This window comes from Malaya genurostris, chromosome 2 (genome assembly GCF_030247185.1).
Source record: "Malaya genurostris strain Urasoe2022 chromosome 2, Malgen_1.1, whole genome shotgun sequence".
Lineage (NCBI taxonomy): Eukaryota > Metazoa > Arthropoda > Insecta > Diptera > Culicidae > Malaya > Malaya genurostris.
In genome coordinates, this window is record NC_080571.1 from 45719653 (window position 1) to 45743734 (window position 24082).

Sequence of the window (24082 nt, forward strand, 5' to 3'; positions counted from 1 at the left end):
GTAAATTTTGTAACTTTAACTGCTTCGGTTCCGACATTCTAACGACTTATCGACGAAAAACATATTCTACCACACAAATAGATCTACCTTTTAAAATAACTTTTCATAGTTATTAGGAATATTTGAATGCTTCTAAAGAAACGATTTTCGGAATGTTAAATACTTTTTGTTAAAATTCTAGACCAAGATTCAGGACCTGAGTTCAAAACCCAACTTCGAAATCTGGAACTGGCTCAGAATTCAATTCATTAATTAAGTGCTGGAATTATGGAACCTTTCAGAATCCAGGTTCTAAATTTTGGAATTAAGGGCTGAGGCCAGTAGGTCGTGGTAAAACCACGTGGCTCGCTGTGCGTATTACATTTCTCTCCTTGCTCTCTCGCAAATGTGCAAAATGACTCTCGATGTGGCCGGGTGGCCAAGAAAGTTTTGATATTTTCGGTTACAAGTTTGACTACAGCACATAAAATCCAATAAAGCTACCGCTTGTTTGACAGCCTTTCTGAGTCGATTTTATTTCTCTCTCAGAAAAAAATGGCGCCGCCATAGAAATCGACTTACCTTCACAAAAATAACCTTCACTTCATATTTTATCGCGACAACTTTTTTGTTTTTATGCACTAATCGCATCGAAATTAAATAGATAGGAAATCAGGATAGATTTTTGATCCATGCTTTTGAAGGCGAGATATCAAATGAACAAGTTGAAAGACGGCGTTTTCAGCTATGTAATTCTTCCTTCAGAAAAAAAGACTTTCCCGACCGCTAAAGTCAATGAATCATTCTGAAATTTTCACATAATAATCTAAACAAATTTTCGAAGACATTGTCAGTTGGGTTTTTTGATATTCGTCACCGTTTCTGAGAAAATCAAATTTTAAGCGTGAAAATAGCCCTCTAGAACGTCCTAAAACATACTGGCATCAGACCTTAAATTCTGAAGCCAAATTCAGGAATTATTCTGGTTCTGGAGTATTATTAATGTCATTTTATTTAACCCCGGTTTTAACCATGAGTGGTCATTTCAGATCTAACATTCCGTTCCAGAATCCAGATCTGAAATCTTTATTATAAATTTTGCTCTAGAAATCTCAAACTTAAATCCTGGATCCGGATTCTGGATTCGAATTCCGAACATAAAATAAGGAACTAAATTCTAGTAACAAAATCTAGACACAGATAACAGTATTTCGGAGTGCTATTCGCCACCTTAGAACTGATACACTGAAAAAGGTTGCAAATAGCACACCGAAATACTAGTATATGTGTTTGTTTTACCATCTCGTGACATTAGTGGCAAAATATTAAAGACTTTTAGATCATAGTGGAATTAAATGCGATTTTAAGTGTAATCTCTATCTCTGGACAGCCAATTGCCAGGACTATGAAGAACGAACAATTTTTGTACAGGGTGAACCATTTGAAGTGGAAGCACTTATTTCTGAACAAAATATATGAAAAAAACATATTTATTTTCATTTCGATTATAATTTATTTTGGTTCAAGGAGATATGTTAAAGCTTTTTTATGAAAATGATATCGCGGAGTATAAAATGTACTCTTTTTGTCGGCGTTTTTCATCGTTTTGGCCAATGTATCGATCGATATGGCGGCGATTTTACGCTGTATGTTGTCGTTGAGTTGAGCTATGGTTCTTGAACGATTAGCGTATACCTCGGATTTTAAATAGCTCCACAACAAAAAAAGTCTGGTGGTTTCAAATCGGGTGATCTCGGAGGTTTTTCGATATGACTCGTCCGAGGAACAATGGTCGTAACAAATCGATTGTGACTCGAGCTGTATGGCATGTTGCACCGTCCTGTAGCCATTCAAACCATTTTTATAATGGTCATCACGAAATCATTTATCATGGCTCGATAAATTGATTGCCATTAACAGTTTTCGTTGCTCCATCATCGTCTTGAAAAAAATAGGGATCAATCACCATATTCGCACAAACACCACACCAAACTGTAACTTTTTGCTCATATAGAAACTGTTCCGACAATTTTGCTTATAAACGCGTCCATTTAACGTGAGAAGTTATTTTGAATGTAAAGCTGAACAATTTCAGCGCGTTCTTTTGGTGTGTACTGTTCCATGGTAAAATTGTCTGGCAACGTGGCATGTCTTTTGACGATCTGACAATTCTGTCGAAAGTTATTTGGTTGGCCCACCGTGTATCATTTGAAATTCATATGAAAATCAATGAAAATTTTCAAAAAAAAAGATAGAAATCGGTAGAAAACTCATTAAAATCTGATGGGAATGTTAAACAAAATTTCATAATCTAAAAAATTAAAAAGTTGTAAAACTTCAAAATGCCTGGAGAATTGATACAAAATAGATAGAAAATTTATGAAACATATTTTTGAAAGTGATGTCTCTTGAAAAATTTTAAAGAAATCGATGAAAAATTTTCCGACATCAATAGAAAAATATCAAATGGCTGTCATTTCCAGTTTCGGAGATAAAATGGCGTAAGTGACGTAACCGACTAACTGCATTTTTCCGATTGACTCAAACTTCTCGAAGATAATCAACAAATTTCTATAAACTTAGGCTCATTTAAAAGCTGCAATGAGGTGATTAAATTTGGAAAAATATTTCAACTAGCAATTCCGGGTCGGGAGATAAACAAAAAACGTAGTGTTTTTCAGTGCGCCAACATATCTCGACCATGTCTGAATTTAAGACACGTTCGGAAGCTATCTATACATAACTGTTTCATATTTAATGGGATTATATATCTTAAAAATGTAATTATGAAACTATGTCAAGTGAAGGGCAGTATCACACCACTAAGTGGATTAAGAAGGTTTTTTTTAATGAAATTTAGCAACAAGTTAGCAAAACTCGTTTTATGTCATTTTGTTTCAAAAGAAAGGGATAATTTTTTTTCAATTTTCTCAAAAATGAACCCATTTAAAATTTGATACGGTTTAATCCGTTATATATTTTTAGTTTAATAAATAGGTCCTACTTTGAGCAATCATATCTCAGGAACAACTTGATATTTTTACATAGAATCTACCCCAACTACAGGAAAAGCTCCTCTTAAGCGGTACTCGAAGTAACGCTTGCTTCAGTTTTAGTGTCTTAAATCTCTGGGTAGCCAATTTCCGAGATTACGAACAATCACAGTAGTCGGGTTGATTAGATATTGACGCAAAAAGTAATCCAGTGTTTGGCAACAAACGTTTAATAGTGAAAACATGTTCGACTTTCAATTTCCGTACTTTCCGAGGAGCAGAATTGTTCACCTTACGCGGCACTTGAAGTAAATTTTAGTGAAATCTCAATCTCTGGACAGCCGATTGCCAAGAGTAACGAACAATTGTAGTACAATATCCTGTTATTCACATAACATATCGGCTGAAAAGTTCGTATCGTATCTATGAGAGGGCGCCACTAGAATTAAATCCATACCATTTTCAGTTAATACCAACCTTCAAAAGATACGTGTATAAATTTGATAGCTGTCTGATTATTAGTTTGTGAGATACTGCATTTTGAGTGAAGGTACTTTTGTTATTGTGAAAAAAATGGAAAAAAAGGAATTTCGTGTGTTGATGAAACACTACTTTTTGATGAAAAAAAAAGTGCCGCCGATACCAAAAAATGGCTTGATGAGTGTTATCCAGACTCTGCACCGGGCGAAGCAACAATTCGTAAGTGGTTTGCAAAATTTCGTACTGGTCATATGAGCATGAACCGAAGACGATGAACGCAGTGGACGTCCAAAAGAGGCTGTTACCGATGAAAACGTGAAAAAAATCCACAAAATGATTTTTAATGACCGTAAAGTGAAGTTGATCGAGATAGCTGACACCCTAAAGATATCGAAAGAACGTGTTGGACATATTATTCACGAATATTTGGATATGAGAAAGCTTTGTGCAAAATGGGTGCCGCGTGAGCTCACAATCGATCAAAAACAACAACGAATTGATGATTCTGAGCAGTGTTTGGAGCTGTTATATCGAAATAAAACCGATTTTTTTCATCGATATATAACAATGGACGAAACATGGCTCCATCACTTCACTCCGGAGTCCAATCGACAGTCAGCTGAGTGGACTGCACGCGATGAACCGAACCCAAAGCGTGGAAAGACTCAACAATCGGCCGGTAAGGTAATGGGGTTTGTATTTTGGGATTCGCATGGTATTATTTTCATCGACTACCTTGAAAAGGGAAAAACCATCAACAGTGACTATTATATAGCGTTATTGGAGCGTTTGAAGGACGAAATTAAAAAAAAAACGGCCTCATTTGAAGAAGAAAAAAGTTTTGTTTCATCAAGACAATGCACCGTGTCACAAATCGATGAAAACCATACTGAAATTGAACGAATTGCTCCCTCATCCACCGTATTCTCCAGATTTGGCCCCCAGTGACTTTTTCCTGTTCTCAGACCTCAAGAGAATGCTCGCTGGTAAAAATTTAGAAGCAATGAAGAGGTAATCGCTGAAACTGAGGCCTATTTTGAGGCAAAGGACAAATCGTACTACAAAAATGATATCGAAAAGTTGGAAGATCGCTATAATCGCTGTATCGTCTCTGATGGCAATTATGTTGAATAATAAAAAGGAATTTCGGCAAAAAAAGTGTGTTTCTATTAAACGATACGAACTTTTCAGCCGAACTGTTATACCAGGAGTGCCAGTTAATAATGCGAATTTTATTCAAGAAATGTACGAACAAAAATTTTTGAAGTGAAAACATCGAAATACTTGCCAAATAAAGAATATTTCCGGGAAGTGTTGATTCATAACCTTGTACAGGGTGCTCCACCTTTTATGTCGATATGTAAACATTGAATAACATTGAGAAAAACAACCGATTTGAAGAAGTGATGTATTTTTATTCAATTTGGTTCCTTACAATTTTTTCGGACTAGATTTTGAAAGCAATATCAATTAGGTAGCCACCTTTATAAGCAACCTTTCTCACGCATTTGCGGGCAGTCATAATGATATAAACTTAATACAGACTGCAACTATATATTTCATCTCCCTACTCGATTTTTCCTCAGAACTTAACAAAAAAAACACCTATTCTTAACCCACTAGCGGTGTGAAAATGACTTTCTCTTTCATCGACAAATTTTCATTGAAATATTGGCCCTTATTACCGGTGTCACTACACGGTGAAAACAAAGTGAAGTGACTGTGACCCTTATTATGGGTATCACTTCACGGTGGATATCAAGTGAAGTGAATGTAGGTCCTTATTACGGAAGTCGCTTCAGAGACAATTGTAATTACTTGGATGAACTTGATGTCATTATGAACATCACGCCACCAACATTTTGTTGAAAAGATTAGTTTTTTTCCACCACAATGATCACTTCACTATGCGTGATACTGATAATAGGAAAAATCAAGTGAAGTGACATGTAAGTGAAGTGACATGTAAGTAAAGTGAATGTGAAAGTGGAAGTGAGAACGGTAATAAGGGTCATTGTTTGTCTTTTTATTGCTAAAATTTCTGACACTAATTTGGGTTCAATTTTGACACCAATCTATTCAGCTTGATTCGGGTAGTTCACAAAAGCATTCTACAGCGATTATGGCTCGGAAACATTGCTCGGACCAAGCGTATCAGCAATAATACATTTGAAGTTGTTCATTGATCACTTTCGGAAATAATTGTGCGCAAAAGAAAAAATCGATTTGTTGATTTGAAATCGACGAACGAGCCTAAAATTATGGATATCGATTAATCCATATACAAGAAAATTGAGCGGAAATGAGTTTTGACGTTTATGGCACTTATGCCATTATATCACCAGCAACGTAAGTGACAGCTGTTTGAGCATGAAAGCTGTTCAATGAACCTATAGTAGCTTCAAAAACAAGCCAAACTTTGTTGAAATCGGTTCAGTTATCATCGAGAAAATTGAGCGCGCGAAAAAAACAACCTGTTTCGTCGGTTACGTCACTTATACCAACATATCTCCGGAGCCAGAAGTGACAACCATTTGACCTTCGAACTTGATCAACGGTCCAATAGTAACTTTCAAGCGAGAGCTAAAATTGTTTGATTCATTGGAGAAAATTATTTGATTCATTGTTGTTCAATTCTGATAAGAATTTTGATCTACACACGAATATGGGTTCATTCTCTGAAAATCACAAACTAACACTAATAGTTATTTAATTTTCGGGATTGTTAATCCGATAAAGTTGATAGTTTTAACGCCAAATTGGAACATCGTTGGTTGGAATCACTTCCGAACGGGAAATGTCTCTGGCATTACCCACTCCACTTTTGATATTCTCACTACAGACACAAACAAAGGCTTTCGATTGAAGCCAATGGCCATGACTAAGCCGGAAAGCTGTTTGGCAAAACATCTACTGTGTGTCATGTGGGGAAAAGGAGTTCACTAATAAACCAACTTGATTTCCCAGAATCAATAAGCCGATATGTCATGATACATCAAACTCATCACCCAGAAAGCCTATCAGCTATTCCCGAACAAATCCCAACAGAGTAGCAAATTTTCCACTTCCCCTCTCGACTGTAAACTTCTCATTCCGGAGCATTAATTTCCTTAAATAACGACACCCCGATATCCTAGCACCATCCACCATCATCATCCACTAGCGATGAAAACAAACGCACCGGTAGGTAGTCTCTAGATTCCGACGTACATCCGGTCTGTCTCCACTTGATGGGAGTATGGATGTGCGCCTCTTAATTGATAATAAATATAAAATAATAAAATGAAATTGTTTGCTCGGAGAGAAAGATTGGAATACCAATTACCACCCGGCGGTGGCGGCGGTAACGACGGCGGCAGCTCCCGGATTCTCTCGCCTCGGCCCAGCGGATCGAAAAGCGAGAGCGATTAAGAGTGCATACTTGTTCGTGTTTTGCGGGTGGATGGATAAGTGTGTTTGTACGAGTGTGTGTGTGTGTATGTGCTCTCCAGTGTACGTGTGCTTACCGAACTGCAGTGAGCGAGAAACTGAACTAAGTAGACGAGTAGGTAAACTGAAACGACTGTTGATTGGGGGATGCCCATGCAATGAACTGCGCTCCAAGGACTGTACGGAAGAAGCAGCAGCAGCAGCAGGAGCAGCAGCAACAGAACGGAAAACTTGATCTGATTGAGTTTGCCAGAAAACAGCTTTCCCTCAGCCTCGGGTGCTGATAGAGACCGGGAGTGGATGGGGAAGGAACGATAATGACTTAGTCGTCCTAGTGCACCAGTAAAGGAATGGCGGTGAACAAACAGACAGAATTTCATCCTGCTCTCCAATCACTCTTGAGTCGGGTCGTCATCATCGTCGTCGTCGTCGTCAGAAACAGGAGCAAAACCAGTCAGTCGGTTAATGTGGCTGAGAGTGGGTGTTTGTGTGTTGGTGGGTGGGTGGGTGGATGGATGGATGGATGGATCGGTGTGTGTATGTGTATGTTTCAGGCCCGGCGAGGTGCGGGTGGTTTTACGGGGTTGGATTCTGGTCGAGATTGAAAATGTGACAGAAGAGCTTGCTGCTGATGCTGCTGCTGGTGCTGCTGCCTTAGCATCCGGAACGAGAGGAGTGAGAGATTGCGGTCTGGTCTCTCGTTCGGATGTTCCATTGTTGTTGTTGAAAGGCGGCAAAAGAGGAGACTAATAAAATAAAGCAATTGAGAAGAATGAGTCGTATAAATGTTTCGGTATTAGGGTCGTTCGTTTTTCCTCTGCGGCAGCGAATCGTCCGTCCGATGGTTGGGGGGGAGGTGGGTTGGTTGGTTGGCGTTTCGGGCGCTCGTTTGCTTGCTGGAAATGAAACTGAACTGGCAATCAACGGATCCGGCCAACGGGGGTGGATTCGAGTGTCGTTTTTTTTCACTCTCTCTCCCGTTTTCTCTCTGTGTCACTCTTTCCCCCGCCGTGTCGGACCGACTTGCCGTGACAGATCGGGAAGGACAATTACAAACTTGGACTTACCATGACATAATGTCGCTGCATTTCGGTTTTCTCGCTGGCGAGTTTATCACATTCTAGCTTCAATCTGTGGAAGAGAAAAATGAGAAAAGAGAAAGAAATTAGACTGCTGGCATGAAAAGCAGTGGAAAATGGGGCGAATTAATTAGGATTTATGTGCTTGTTTTCGAGAAGGGTTGCAAAGTTGGAAAACTTTGGCAGGAGAATGATTTGAAATTTAATTTGTTCGACGTTGTTAGGAAGCGAATTAAGTGAACAGTTTTGCTGTCGTGAGGGGGGTTGTTGCTGCCGTCCCGCTGCACACCAAGGGAGGCGCAAAACGATTCAAATAGAATTAGTCGGTGCTAATTAAAACAAATCTTCCCCCACCGGACGAATCGGGGACGGGCAAAGGTATTTCGCTCCGTTACACAAAAGCATAACTATAGAGTAGCGAGTGTTCTTTTTTTTCTATTTTGATCAAATGCTTATTCAGTACATTTTTAGGACTCGATCATAAAGTAATTAAAATTCTGGTGCTCGAAACTAATGTTTTTAAAACAGGGTGGCAAGTGAATTAGCGATTTCAATTTCCCGGTTTTTCCCCGGTTCTCCCGGTACGCGAGACTAAAAATTCCCGGTTTTTTTTTAACATGTCCAAAAAAACATCGAGAGTTGAGAAATAAGTGTTTTTCGGGTATCTCCTTGGAATTATGATCAAAACTCTCATCCACAGTTTGTCTAAACGAACTATTCAATCTTTTTCAAGACTACCACTGAATCAGTCTTTTAAAGGCTATCTGGAAAATCAGTCCTTCTTAAAATTTATGCAAGTTATGTATTCTAGAAATGGGCAAACCCGTAATTTCAAAGAACTGTTGAAAACATGATAGTTGTTCCGAAAGAATTAGTTCTATTGAACCTTTCTTTCGTGTTTCTGAAACTGTATGTTTCTTCGAAAATAATATGAGAGCTATAAATTATATTTTGTAGTTAACAGATTCAATAATAATAAAGTCTTTTTGCATGTGTTCTACCAATAATCATTCTCTTTTGTACACATTTTCGAAGTACGCGAAATTCTACCAGATTACTCAAACCAGCAAACGTTTTGAAAGACTATTCTATTGAGAAGAACAGTGAGCTATCATTCTTCAATAAAGAACTCCAGTTTACTCAATCTTCGAGGAAAACTAGTTCTGTTGGACCGTACTTGGACTGACCATCTCTAGTGTATTTCAATTTTTTTTAGTTTGGTATAGTATAGGGTTAAATATTAAAAATGAATGAGCTGAAGCACAACACTCCTCCCTCAAACCCGATTACCAGTGGCGTCTCGTGACAAAATTTTCGGGTTGTGCACTGCTCATACGGTATGATATCAGAACCGTTTCGACGTTGCAACTGAGACAGCAATTTGTTTTCAACTGCCATAAGCATAAGGCACTGAAGCCTCCCCTGAATGTGTGCATACAAGTTCTCACAGAGCCTATTTGACCAGTTGTGCAGTGCACGAGGTGACATGTGCACATGAGGACGAGAGACCATTGCTAACAACATATACGATGTTCTTTCAGAGTTGGGTTTTGGCGAGAAAACAAAATCCTTCTAGAATTCTTAAAATGTACGCTTGTCACTTTGGTAAAACAACAACCATCTATGCCTCTAGTGACTGAGATGATCTAAATTTGATTCTCCTATCATCGACCCTGAACAGGCTCTTACGAACTCCGGAAAATCAATTTCAGCTGTCAAAGAAGGAAATCAAATACTCCTTGCAACGGTGGATAAAATGAAAGTCGACAACTCTGTCGATCTTGTGAATCCTATTGGAATCAATACCAAGATTACTAAACAAGTATTGTCACAATTTGACATTACTGAGACAAATTTGAGTGAAATTAGGGAAATTATTGGCTGACAACTAAAAACACGGCCCCTAAGATTTCTTAAGAAGTTTATCAAACAAACATGTTACTTGATGTTACTTTTACCATTATGCATACTTATTCTGAAATTTGAAGAAAAACACTAGAAAAGGTCCTAAGTGCAAATGACAGTTCCTCTTTCTTTACTCTTTCTTTCGATTATTATGGTCCTATAGGCAATCAATCTATCTTACACTTTGCATAGAATAACGACTGAAACTATCAACTTTCGATCTGCTGTTAAAAAAATGTTGGAAAATACAGTAATAATTGAAAGAGAAAATAAACAAAGAGAAACTGTCATTTGCACTTGGAATCTTTTCTAATATTTGTCCAGATTTAATAGAAATTCAGCAGAAGCATTCAAATTATCCTTATTTTTTATTATGAGCATTCATTGTGCTGCTATTGATGGCAACTAAGGAAACTCTCATTGATTTAAAATTGCTGACGTGTTGGCTCCATTTTCAATGGATTGAACCTGTGAGGGAAAATAGGAAGTTTCAAAACTTGTACTGAACTCCTAGCTCAAACACAAAATGGCCTTCATCTTTTCATTTGTTGTATCAGGAAAATCATGATTCTGATTTTTTCCCGGATTAGCACTAAAATTCCCGACTTTTTCCCGGTTTTTCCCGGTAAAACCAAATTACCGACTTTTTCCCGGTTTTCCCGATTTTCCCGGTCACTTGCCACCCTGTGAAAACGAGAGCAAATTGATTCACCATGTTCTCAATATTAAATACTTGTTTTGCGTAAAAAATGCTGATTTATATGGAAATCATGCTGATGAAAACAATGTATCAGTATTTAACGAGGAAAACAGATTGGAAACTGTGAAATGAAAACCGCGAAAAAGCTACCACAGAGCCGGGACTCGAACCCGTAGCTAGCTTCTATCCGGGGAAATTTTTATGCCAATTAAACTACCCTGATTGTAAGACACACGAAGAAACAACCCAATTGAACAACAAAACCAAGCACGTTCAGCTGTGTTCGGACGCCACGCAGATCAATTATTTTTTGATATGACCCTAAATCTCGACGTTTCATGCAATTTTAAGACTTTTGGCATCAAAAAAAAAGTTCGATTTCGGAATTTTCATGTACTCCCCCTATGGTGCTTTTCCAAGATCGAAAATTTTCAAACCTGAACCGTCGGCGGCACTCCTTACCCATGTCCGATTTAGCTCAGCACTAGCGCTTTACGAAATTAGAGGTAATCCTAAAATATTGGCACCATTATATTTATATGAGCGGGGAAAAACAACGCGTTTTGTCGGGTACGTCACTTATACCATCATATCTCCGGAACCAAAAGTCACAGATATTTGATCCTTGACCTTGATCATTGGCCCGACAGTAGCTTTCAAACAAGCCTAAGTTTGTTAAAATCGGTTCAGCCATCTCTGAAAAATTGAGCGGTAAAAATATCTTCGAAAAGTGCACACATAGACATTCTCCGATCTCGTCGAACTGAGTCGAATGGTATATAACACTAGGGGTCTCCGAGGTTCCGTTTGAAAGTCGGTTTTTCCAGCACTTCTAATATCTTTCTATAGATAAAGGCAAAAACCATGACGAAAAGGAGAGAAAGAGACAAATCCATTTGTTGTTTGCATGTATATTCACTACGAATTGTCACTTTTCTTTCTGTCGTTTTGTATTGCGAAAATCGAAATTCAATGCGTTAAAGTTCTGACATTCGATTCTACAGACTTTTTTACATAAGATAAGCTAGATCTAGTAAACTTCCAATAAGTTTTACCGAGATTTAAGGACGATTTACAATAAGATATCATGAAATGGAGGAAATGGGGTAAAATAGCCACCAAAACGTTTCGTTCGGCCAGTGTACACTCTTACATTCGATTCTTCAGACATTTTTACATAAAATCGAGCTATTTCAGTAGACCGCACTCGATTTCCTTTCAAGTTACAGAACAAATACTACAGAAAACCCTAAAACTGCTAGGCATTTGAGGTAAAACGAGCAGGATGGCGATTCGTGCGGCCATTAAAAACCATTCCATTGATTTTTTTGGATTTTTTTACATAAGAAACACTCTTGTTTGTTGCCTTTTTCCATGGTTCACGATTTCTTCGCGGGTTTCCTGGGTTTTTTTCCCGCTGTGCGTTGTGTCTGTAGCACTGTAGCACTTCTCCGTTGTAGTGACAGCCAGCTCAAGCCAAACATACGGAAGAATAGGCACTCCTGTTTGTCAGAAAAACTTGGGTTTTTTGTCCGCAGCAACAAATGCCCTGCCAGATCAAAAGTTTTTTTTTCGAATTTATCGACAAAAACGAATTTAAACTGGCTAGAGACATGCCCTCGACCATTTGATTTATAAAACTTTTGTCCAAACATCTTCTCGTATGCTTCGTTAACCATGAGTATTAGGGTGCCAATATTTTAGTGTCATCTCTAAATTCGTTAAGGGGTAAGGCCCCCATGGAACTTTCAAAATATCAATTTTCCTAAAACCCTCAAGAATGAGAAAACGAATGTCTTGTGATCAAAACGAATCTCGAACTGGTTGTTTGCGACAGTTGGCGAAGGCGCCTCGCACCGCGTTTCATGCATCTACCTTGTGACAACTTTAAACGGGCTTTTTTACTCTAAACACGATCTTCAAAATCGGACGAACTCATAGCAGCAAATGTTGAGGAGACTTTTATAAACACATTATCTAGTATACCACGTAGAAGTTTCTTGATATGTTTTGATTATTTTTTTGTAAACAATACAATATGAATACTTTTCACTTGGTTTACTAGTTTGTGATAAATACTGGTTCTTGTTCCTGCTTCAAATCTGAAGACGCAGCCGGTTCACCTGTTTTGGACCTCCCGGAAAACTGGCAACTTGATCATGGAGAGGCTATTTTTAATCGGAATTATGTAACAAAAAAGTTTTTTTTTTGTACGTTGAAGTTCACTTGATTAAATACTGGAAAATAAATTTCGATAACTTTCACTTTATTTCCGACAAACGTTTCTGAAATTGACCTATTTTTTGGCGCACATGGTGGCCTTACTCCTTAAGCGATAGTACTGAAAAGTTTGAGCACCTCAATGAAAGTCCCCATGCAAAATTTGAGCTAAATTGGTTATGGGTACGGGGTGCCGGCGGTCAAAATTTTAAAATTTTCGATTTTGAAAAATCACTATATGGGTGCGTACATTCCTTTTCCGAGATCGAAATACGAAGACTGCTGAAAGACTTAGAATAGTATGATACGTCGAGATTTAGTGTTATCTCTGATCTTTTTTTTTTTTTTGAGAAAATCGACTTTCTGGGAATTTTGAGATCCTTCAAATCAAAAACTTCTTTTAATGCCAAATGTCTGAGAATGGCATGAAACGTGTTATCTCGTAAAAAATTCATGCAATGATAAGACATTCGATAACAACAAAAAATTCGATTACAGCAATCTAACAATTTTTCAGTCACAGAAGGTCGATGTTTAAAAAAAACACCTTTCGAGGTGACACTGGATCTTGTCGTTTGAGGTAGTTCTAAGACATTTGGCATCAAAGTAAAAGTTCGATTTCAGAGATCTCAAAAGTCCCAGAAAGTCGATTTTCCCAAAAAATTTTCGAGACGACACTATATCTCAACGTTTCATTCAATTCTAAGTTATTTGGAATAAAAATAAATATGCGATTATTTTTTTCTTGTCTTAGAAATGCACGAAGTGTTGAGATCTGCTGTTGTCCCGAATTTTTTTTAGGTCAACTCTCTGACACTTTGGTTAGGACTTTTAATTTTTTTAAAATATATTTTTGGAGATTACATCAAATCTTGACGTTGCATTTGGCATCAAAAACAATTTTCGGTTTCGGAAATCCCAAAATTGTTCTAGGTGTCAAATTCGTTCTTTTTTTTATAAATTTTTTTTTTTAGATAACACAAGATTTGCTCCAAGACTCTATCGACTCAGTTGTCTCCACGATGATAGAAGCGATTTCAATAAACTTAAGGAGCAAGACTCTTTGCAAGCGTATGAGTAATGTCAACAATGTGTGCGTAAAAACAAATTTCGGCGCTTCTTTTCCTGATTTTAATCAATAAATCTTCCATATGGTTGAAAAATAAGCCAATCGAATCATTCTGCTTAAAATTACAATTCAAGAAAAACGAAAATCTTAGTCTTAAACTCTTCCGCTTTACTTAAAACTGCTCGAGAAAAATTATTTCAGTTTCAGCTTACTTCCACTGACACATTTAATTAGCAACAAACACATTCCTATATGGCTTTCCTCTTGCAGAAATTATTGCGATATAAAGATTTACGTACCTTCTACTAGTAATCCGGCAAAAAAGGAACCTCGAATTTAACACGCGAAAGGCAATGAATATGGAATGTTGTCGTAAAACTATTTATTTTTCCGGCAAACTGCTTTTGTAACATAAAATATTTTGTTTTGTTTATTTTGTGTAGCGCGATCTAATACAAAAGCATTGAAGCAATGTTGCTAACTTTTTTATTAGGGAATTTAAATCTACATTCATAGAATGTAAGCAATTTTCCATCAAACGTTGGTGAAAAATTGATCAAAACTGATATTTTATCCAAGATGTCAGGCTTAACATTCATTTGAGAATAAATTATTGTGAAAAAAGATTGTTTGAATCTCAATAGTGCAATCCACTTTGATAAACTCGGTGCACTGCATAGTGGATTCACAATTCTGGCACAAAAATAGAATATGCGGATTCGAGTCTCGATTGTTGGATTCATAGTCGCATAAATTACGTAACCGACAAACCAGACTACACTCAAGTCTCTTTTTATGCGGTTTGTTTTTATGCGACTTTTTTCATGCGAATTTTCAGTGTTATGATTTTATATGTGAATTTGCAAAGTTTTGCGGTTTTTTAAGCGAATTTTCAAAGTTATATGTTTTTTTACGAAGAAATGCACGAAGTGTTGATATGTGGTGTTATCCCGAAAATTTTTTCATGTCAACTCTCTGATACTTAAAAAACTGGATTCATAAATACCGCTCAAAAAAGAATATGAGGGTCCAATTTTTGGATTCATAATCGTAAAAATGACGTAACTGACAAATCACCCAAATTTCCCCCGAGAAAAGTTTCTAAGCACTAAGTTCAAATCACAAGAGAAAGATATCATCATTAGGAGAATTAGGAAGACGTTTTTTGCTCATCTCTGCATAAGTTTCCGTAATGCGAAGATTTATCACAAAAATGCATCCTCTTGGTTTTCGTATGTTATCGAAGTCTTTTGTAGGTATGGTACACTCTACCTCAAAAAGACAGATATGCTTATTCGCTACAATCGAACAACATGTTTACTACACCCAAACCTCCGTTTACGTACACATTTTTACGTTACCTCTTTTTACATAGCTCTTCTTAAGAAATAAATCCAAAATAACATAATTTTTTTACAAACCTACTTCGTAAAAAAAAGTTTTCGCATAAAATAAAAACGTGTTTAATCCACCTAGCAGTGAGATGATACCTTTTTTTACCAATCTGCATGTGTTTTTTGCATGAATATTCTTCGGTGTTTAAGTTTTCATGACATTATTTTAATGACCGTCGTTTTAAGCGATAATTTGAGATTTTAATCACTCATTACTCTGTAATGTCGAAACTGCAAATCGGATCGAATTTAAATCTAGAAGTGTGATAATCGATTAAAGATGCCATGATATGTAAGTTCAACTTTAGAGTTTACGGTAATTTAAGGTACTTCCAGAGCCGGTATTCAGGAACCAGCATAACCCAAACCGATTCGTATGGCCATAAATTACACGAATAAATTACAACAGTTTTGAGTCCAACTTTGAAGCTCAATCCCATCTTCTATATCGGTTTGAATTTTAAAATTCATCATCATGTAATTCGAGAACCGGAAGTCATAATTGGATAAAATTAATTAATTTTGTATATAAGTTTATTTTAATTTGAATTTTTGTTTCTGATATTTGATTAGGCTTTTTTTGAGAAAACGATTGAGCTTTGAGAAACGATTTTATACTGGAACCGGAATTCTAAAATCGGTATGGCCGAAGTCAGATAAATTCACCTGAGTAGCTGTATAGTTTACATTTGTTTCAAAATATTTGAAAATCAGTGAAGACATCTTTGAGAAATCATAGCAGGAATTAAATTTTTAGGTGCCTTCTGAATCGACAAAAAGTTAATTTTTTTATCGGCTATCCAAATCTGCTAACCCGATAAACCTGATTAATTTATGTGGAATAGACATTTTTATACCAATCACCCTGTATCCCCGAAACCGGATGTTGGATCTGGCTGAAGAGCAAAATGTTTTATAAAATCTTGAAACTTTTCAGCCATCTACGAGTAGAATGAGTTACACAATTTTGATTTCGTTTCATATGTCATCCTGTAGTTCCGGAACCAGAGGTCGGAACCAAACATAATTCAGGAACTTTGTTTGGGAGCATACGAATTTTCGTATGAATCTGAATTTGTAGAAAAGAAATTTTCCGAGAAAATTGAGTGAAATTATTTGTCACACACGCATTTGCTGATCTCGACGAACTGATTCAAATGGTAAATGGATGTTATGTTCTTCCAGCATTTATTGCTGTAAGTAGTTTTAAACAATATAATTTAAAAAAAAATCTGCCATCATCTGGTTTATATATGTCATATTCGAACGATTATGTTGCCAAAAACGAGCCGTGCTAAAATCGGTCCGAGGCTAAATGTCATGGAAAAGGATGCTGTACACAGTCTTTTTGGTACTTAGAAACAATTGTATGTAACAGAATAAAAAATCGTGTTGCTCCCAAGCATTGCTTTGTCATACAGCGCTCAAAACTCCTACTGCTGGAATAGGGGGAAAAGTCGTTTACACAAAAATTTCGATATCTCCGTTAAAAATGGACGGATTTTAACAATCTATGGCTTTTTGGATAGGTATTATCGTGCGGAATCTAAGTCTGAAAACATATTCTGTTTTCAAGGTCAATTGTGACAGATACTGTCAAAAAAGTGAAAATTTTGACATAAAACTTCGTATAACTCAAAAAGTAAACATCCGATCTCAAAACCATTCAATAGCGTTTTGGGTGACGGGGAGACCTTTCATTTGCGACTAGTTTGATCAAAATCGGTCCAGCCATCTCTGAGATCTCGACCTCTTAGTTGACAACACACATACAGACACACACACATACACACACACACAGACATTTGCTCAGTTCGTCGAGCTGAATCGATTGGTATATGTCATTCGGCCCTCCGGGCCTCGGAAAAATTTTCGAAAGTTTGAGCGAATTCTCTACCTATTTTTTATATATATAAAAAAAGGTAAAACGATATCCGGGTAATTGGTCACCAGAAATTGGATATTTTTGGAACGGGTTTGAAGAGTAGATTCCGGAAAACGATGAGTGGAGTCGTTCCGAAATTCAAGATGGTGACTTCCGAGTTTATTGATATTTCTTTAAAACCCTTACAATATGTGTATTTTCGGAATGGATTTGATGTGTAGGTGCCGGAAAACCATTTCTGTGGCCGTTTCGAAATCCAAGATGGCGACTTCCGGTTCATTGATATTCCATGGAAACCTTTACAATATGGATATTTTTGTAATGGGTTTGAAGACTAGATTCCGGAAAATGATGTTCCAAGTCCAAGATCCAAGATGACGACAGCCGGTTTATTGATATTCCTTTGAAAACCCTTACAATATGGATATTTTCGAAACGGATTTGATAAGTAGGTAACGGAAAACGATATTTGAGGTGGTTTCTAAATCCAAGATGGCTACTTCCGGTTCATTGATATTCCATGGAAACCTTTACAATATGGATATTTTTGGAACAGGTTTGAAGAGTAGATTCCGGAAAATCATGATTAGGGTCGTTCCGAAATCCAAGATGGCGACTTCCAGTTTATTTATATTTCTTGAAAACCCTTGCAATATAGGTATTTTCGGAATAGATTTGATGTGTAGGTACAGGAAAACGATTTCTGTGGTTGTTTCGAAATCCAATATGGCGACTTCCGGTTCATTGATATTCCATGGAAACCTCTACAATATGGATATTTTTGGAACGAATTTGATAAGTAGGTACCGGAAAACGATGCTTGAAGTCGTTTCGAAACCCAAAATGGCAACTTCCGGTTTATTGATGATCGTTGGAACCCCTTACAATATGAATATTTTCGGAACGGATTAAAAAAGTAGGTAGCAGAAAGCGACGTTTAAGGTCGTTTCGAAATCCAAGATGGCGACTTCCGGTTTATTGCTAATCCATTCCGAAAATATTCATGATCATATCTAAAAAAAATTAATGCACAGACTTTTGTTACGAAGTAAATTCCAAATAACGTAAACTACGAACTACCTAAATTTGCGAACACTCGTTTTTTCACGCCTTCCGATGCCTTTTCTCATGTAGTAACAACAACACCAGTTTGAATCAAATTTCGAATTGATTAGTCACTAAATTTGCCACCGAAATTTTCGCTAATATTAGGCATTTTGTGAACAAGGGGGGTGGTTTTACTGTGTACACATTCGCCCAATAACATATTTCCAATTACCCAATTCCATTTGCCAAAAACCGATCCAAAATCATCCCCAAAAACTGAACAGAGCCCCATTGCTAAACTGTACTGGAAGCGAGCAAAGCCACTAGACTTTGAGCAGGAAGACCGAACCGAACCGAACAGAACAGAACTGAGCTTTACCATCATCGTCACTCCCTTCCCGTGGAACAAACGAAGCAATAACAATAATGCGAAAATGTACACCCAATCTTCTGACCGCAACCGTTTACCACATTTTCGTATGGCAAGCTGTTTTCGGTGTAAAATTCTCCGCCCAACCAGATAAATAGAGAGAGACCAATAGAGTAGCGGATGGGGCAGGTAAGAGTGCTCCCACATCTATCCCTCCCCCGGGGGGAGGCAGGAGAGGATGGGAGCAGGGAGGACGCTGTCGTTGTAGCACCACTCTGTGCTGTGCTGGGAAATTGCCGGGAAGGGTTGTTTGATTGTTTGAGTTTAGTGCGATAGTTTGCTACCGCCCTTTACCTCCGATGTTTTCCCAGGAACAACAGACGTTTTGTGTTCGAGAGTCAGTCAGTCCTAGGCGGCGCTGCTGTTCGATGGTCGGAAAAATGGCTCCCTGGAAAATTGCTTTGTGGGGAAAAACCGGATCGGATGCGAAATACTGTGGCCCCCGCCCATTTTGGGGATAATAAGAGTAGCACCGTACCAACCGAAAGCACGGCACGGGTGTCAGGACGGAGGCAATGACGGCAAGCGAGGAGAAAGCAGTATTGACGGAAAACACTTCCCACCGAATCGGACAAGTCACGTAGCCCGACACAACACCAAAATTGATACGGACTCATGGCACTCGAACAGAACACAATGTACGGTGTTGTAGTGAGGCGGAAGGAGGGGGTGAATGGAAGTCATTGGTAGCAGTCGGAGTAGCTGCGAATGGGTGGGTGGGTGTTTTTTTTTTGGGTTGTAGGTACCGTTGCTTGTGCTGGTAGTTGACTCGTTCCGGACTCAATGAAGCGATAAAGAAATAAGTAATTTATTGAATTTGCTCTTTTGGTTCGGTTTTCCTGCCGTATGTTGCCAGGGTAAGGGCGGATAGTTCCGAACGACATGAATGTGATTCACCCCCCCGGTTGTGGTTGCTGTGTGGACAGATTTTCGGAACGTAATAGAGTTGGCTCCCAATTCAATCACTATCTATAAATAAAAAAAAACGATTCCTAATATTTGATTCTATGTCTGAAATAGAAAATCTGTTTTCACCAAAAATCAATCTTTATTTTGCTGAAACACCTCCCCCCTGCAAATTCGGTTTTTTTTATTCAATTCAACTGTCATTCCACCGCAGCCAGTATATTAACGATTGTTTCCAAACTCAATTCGAATTTCGCCAAACATTCTATTTAGTGCGAATCACATTAAACAAAAAACAAACCATCCAATTTGTTCCGATCACGTTACATTTTCTCTCTCTCTGACCGACCCGGAGGCACTCAATTCCACCGAGAATCTATTGGTCGATTCCTCGTTTCCCGGTTGCAGGGCCGGGTTGAATCATCAACCGGCAAAGCAATACCTTGATTACACCCAAATTCGAATGAATGTCAGTCGGGGTGCCAGTAACAAAAAAGCCACATATATATTTCGAATGTGCTACTGCTGCCGGGTGCTGCCGCCACTCCGTTCAAACAACAAACAGAGTGGAAAATCGAACCGTGAAAATTTTTGCAGTGACTGATGATGTTCGGTTCCGGGTGGGTCCCTGTGGGGGGGAGGATGGGGAAAGCAGGTAAAACACCTGGATCGCACCGAAGTACGATGCCAGCAACAAACAACCGAACGCGGATCTCCCAATGCTTCTCCCGAGGGAGTTTTGACTTTCGGGAATGGGCGGTGTTTTTTTCTCTCTCTCTCTTCCTTCCGGAGTTGTTGTTATCATCGGCAGAGACAGGCCGCCACCAGGAGAAAATCATCGGCAAATATTTGCGCAAATGTGCTAAATTAAATATTCAACAGATTTTATACGTTCCGTTTGGCACATTTTCGTTTAAATGCGTGCCGCGTACTGCGCGGGGACTTTTTTGTTGCTACTGGTTCCTTTTTTCAATTTTTGTTCTTTGTTTTTGCTAGGGTGGAGTGTTCAAAACAAACCGAATATAAAAAAAACCAAACGCGCATGGAACTGGCAGGCTCGCTCGTTCGGTCTGAATACGATTACCGTGTGTTTGCGTTTTGTTTGTTTCGCCATGTCCTGGGTGTTTTGTTTCGATTCACTAGGGGATAACTTGCAGTTATTTAACACGGGTCGGTGGCAGCGAATCAGTGAATTTGATTGAAAAAAAAAACAAAATTCGTAGTCTGCTTTGGTCGGCTTTGTAGTAAATTTAAATTGTATCATCAAAGTGCAATTGGGCTTTTTTTGTTGGTGATGGTTGGTCCGGAGTGTATTGAACGAATAATATAGTGAGGTATTACCGCCAGTATAGTTTTTTGTTCGAGATTAAAAGTGGAAGTTTCATCATTTAATCAAACCATCAACAATGCAACGCGTGGGAAATGAACTGATGGATCATATATGTATCCCAAAACAAGGGAGGAGTAAAATTACTGTATAATAGAACTATAGATTTTTTTAAAGCAGTACATTTTCTAAACAAATTTGAGTTCAAATATGTATAATTTCATGATATAAAAGAATAAACTTTCTTTTCAAAGATTTGTTTTAGTCTTGTTAAGACGTCTTGGGCTAGTTTTAAACTTGATGTGTATCTAACGGGGAATTCAGATTGGTAAAATGACAGGCGAATGCCACGAATGCCAAAGAGATAAAAACGAAGTCTCAAATCATCGTCCTACGGCAAAGCAGAAAGTGTAAGATAGACTTGTACTGCGGTGTGTGTTGTTTTCCTGTTGGATGTTTCCATAGAGATAGGTCTATTATTGAATGCTGCAGCGGCTAAATAAAGCGAAGCATGCTTGATTCTCCTAGTCAATTGGGCTGTCTCTTCATGTGTTTTCATATGCAGGATAGTTTAGTTGGCAAAACAATTTCCCCGTTTAGGAGTTCGTGTCCCGTCTCTGTGGTAGCATTTTTGCGGTTTTCATTCGCTTTTCGATTTTCCAATCTGTTTTCCCCGTTAGATACTTATCAAATTTTCCTGTCAAATTAATATAGATTTAAATGTGGCAACCCTGCATGCTATATAAAATTGAACAAAGCACGCTGTGTGCGAGGCGGTGGTGTTTTCTTCTTCCGTTCCAGCAAGTACCGAGTTTCCTTAAAATTTGTAAAACATTTTATCTAGATCCGACCTCCGGCGCCGGAACTAAAGAATGTAAAATTACTAATTTCAGTAGTATTTTTTCACGAACGATGTTGTTCAAAAACAGGTACAAATCCCATAGAACAGTCTAATAAATTCTTCTAGTTTTCAGAGCTTGTTAGTTTGTGGACATAAAAACTTAATTCGGCACTACTGGTTCCCCCTTTTCCTGTCCCGGAAGCACCGAAAGTGGTGAAGAAAAACGCCAAAAATAGAATTCACTTCGATTTCTCTCCGATGCTTGAAGCGGTTTTCACAAATTTTGATTTGAATTAAAGCTCATATTACCCTTAAAGCTACTGTGAAATTTCATCCGGATCCGACCGCCGGTCCCGCAGTTACAGGGCGATGAGTGTCAAGGTTTTCAAATCGCCACGTAGAATAACAATATGTACAACACCGGTACGTGGTAGTACGGTGGAAGAAGAAAACACAAAACGAACGATACGTGCGTTGTTCTATTTTGTACATGCTATAAAAAAAACGAAACGGTTACGGATGTCTGCTACTAGTGTGTGATATTGATAAAAGACGGTGCTGCGGTTGATTAAAATTTTTAGATATTTTAGATGGTACCGAAAGAAAAAAAGAAAGTGAAGCCGAGGTAAAATAAATGGTATAAAAATAAAATAAAAGAATGTCAATGAATTGATTTTTTTTTTGAAAAAATATACAGTTTTCACAGCCGGTAGTGCAGTAATACCATGCCTGTGGTGTAGTGATGTCAATACTATATTTTTTATGCTGCTGATTCATGCTGTTTAGTTTCACTTACATATGCAGAAGTAACAGAAACGCAGGTTCGGTTCGTTTGTTAGATTTCGTTTAATTGATTTAATCTAAATAGAGAATGATATAGTAAGTTAGCGAGGTTTAACTAGATTCAAAACTGTTCCAATTTGTAGGTCATATTGGTTGCTGGCAAACGAACCATCTGAACCCGGTTTCGAAAGAATTCGAAACGGTGATCAAAAACTGCAAAGAGGATCGCACTCACTATTCTTCAAGATGGCCAAATCGATTTTCACAAACTTATAGGTTCAAAGGAAAAGTCTTACAGTTTCATGCGGAATTACTAAATTTGTTGTGGATACTACATCCGGTTCCAAAACTACTGGGTAAACAGAATTTGTAGATTTTGTTAGATTCAGTCTAAATAAACTTTCGTACTTCTATTCAATGAACAGTTGTTTTTGCGAATTCCACAGTAATATTTATGATTTTAAGAGTAATATGAGAAAGGCATCATTACACCACTAGGTGGATTAAAACAGGTTTTTTCAGCTTTTCTTCATTGTCACCGGATGCGTTCGGAAAAGGAAACCAGGGACTAGTAAATTTATGTGTCCACTAACTAACAACTATCGGCCAACTAGATGAATTTACCAGTAAGATTTACAGAAAAAATTGCACCTCGTTTCGCCATCACCTTTGAAAAAATACTCATGAAATTGAAAATTGAAAGCACTTAGATTTGCACAAACATTGTTCTTAAGAATGTTTGTTGCAAATTGATAAAATTTGTTAAAAGGTGGATGGGTGTCAGAGCCATAACCAGATTAATACGAATAAAACTTACATGCTACTTCAACTATTACTGTAAAAAACCGTTTCATATACCATTCGACTCAGTTCGTCGAGTGCGCCAAATGCCTTTGTGCGCTCGATTTTTTCGGATATGGCTAAATCGATGTTAACAAACTTAGGTTCCATAGTCTGCAATTGAATTTTGTTCGGATCGAACTCCCGGTTCGAGAGTAATGGCTTAAAATGTGCAATAAAATGAAAGGTCTTATATTCCAAAACCCTGTTATTGAGTTTTATCCTGATCCAACTTCCGGTTTCGGAGTTACGGGGAAAAATTTACGAAGTAAATTGCGGCCGCTCATCCAATTTTCACAAGCTTAGGTTCAAATGAAAGACCCACCATCACCGAATACGACTTCCTGTTCCGGAATTATAGATTATTAATTTAAAAAAAATCCTTTTCTGGAGCATGTTTTTACACATTCCATGGAAAAATCCAGCACAATATCTTCAACTAGCCGTTTAGTTCTCCAATTGTACAGATTTAGTTAGTTGACCAAATACATTGATTTTTGGTACACCGGATCTTCGTTCTTAGTTCCGGAAGTACCGAAAAAAATATCGTGTACTCTAAGCTAGAAATTACTCCAATTTCTCAGAAACGACTGGACCAATTTTCACAAACCTGGACTTAAATGGAAGGTATTTTGTTCCCATCAGTAAGCGTAGAATTTTGTCCGGAACCGACTTCCGGTTCCGGAATTATAGGGTTAGATGTCTATGAATTTGCAACCCGTCATTTAAAGCGGTAATACAAAAACCTGTTTTAATCCACCTAGTGGTTTAATGC

The 24082-nt window shown here is 37.8% G+C and overlaps 1 protein-coding gene across 13 annotated transcripts in view; it reads right to left on the reverse strand.

The window, feature by feature from the left end:
* LOC131431510 (protein groucho) overlaps positions 1-24082 on the reverse strand; it is a 407749-nt gene that overhangs the window by 174332 nt on the left and 209335 nt on the right. For all 13 annotated transcript variants that reach the window (XM_058597272.1, XM_058597274.1, XM_058597284.1 and 10 more), the window contains one exon: positions 7949-8012. In XM_058597272.1, coding sequence (XP_058453255.1) covers positions 7949-8012 — 64 coding nt within the window. The remainder of the gene's footprint in view (positions 1-7948; positions 8013-24082) is intronic.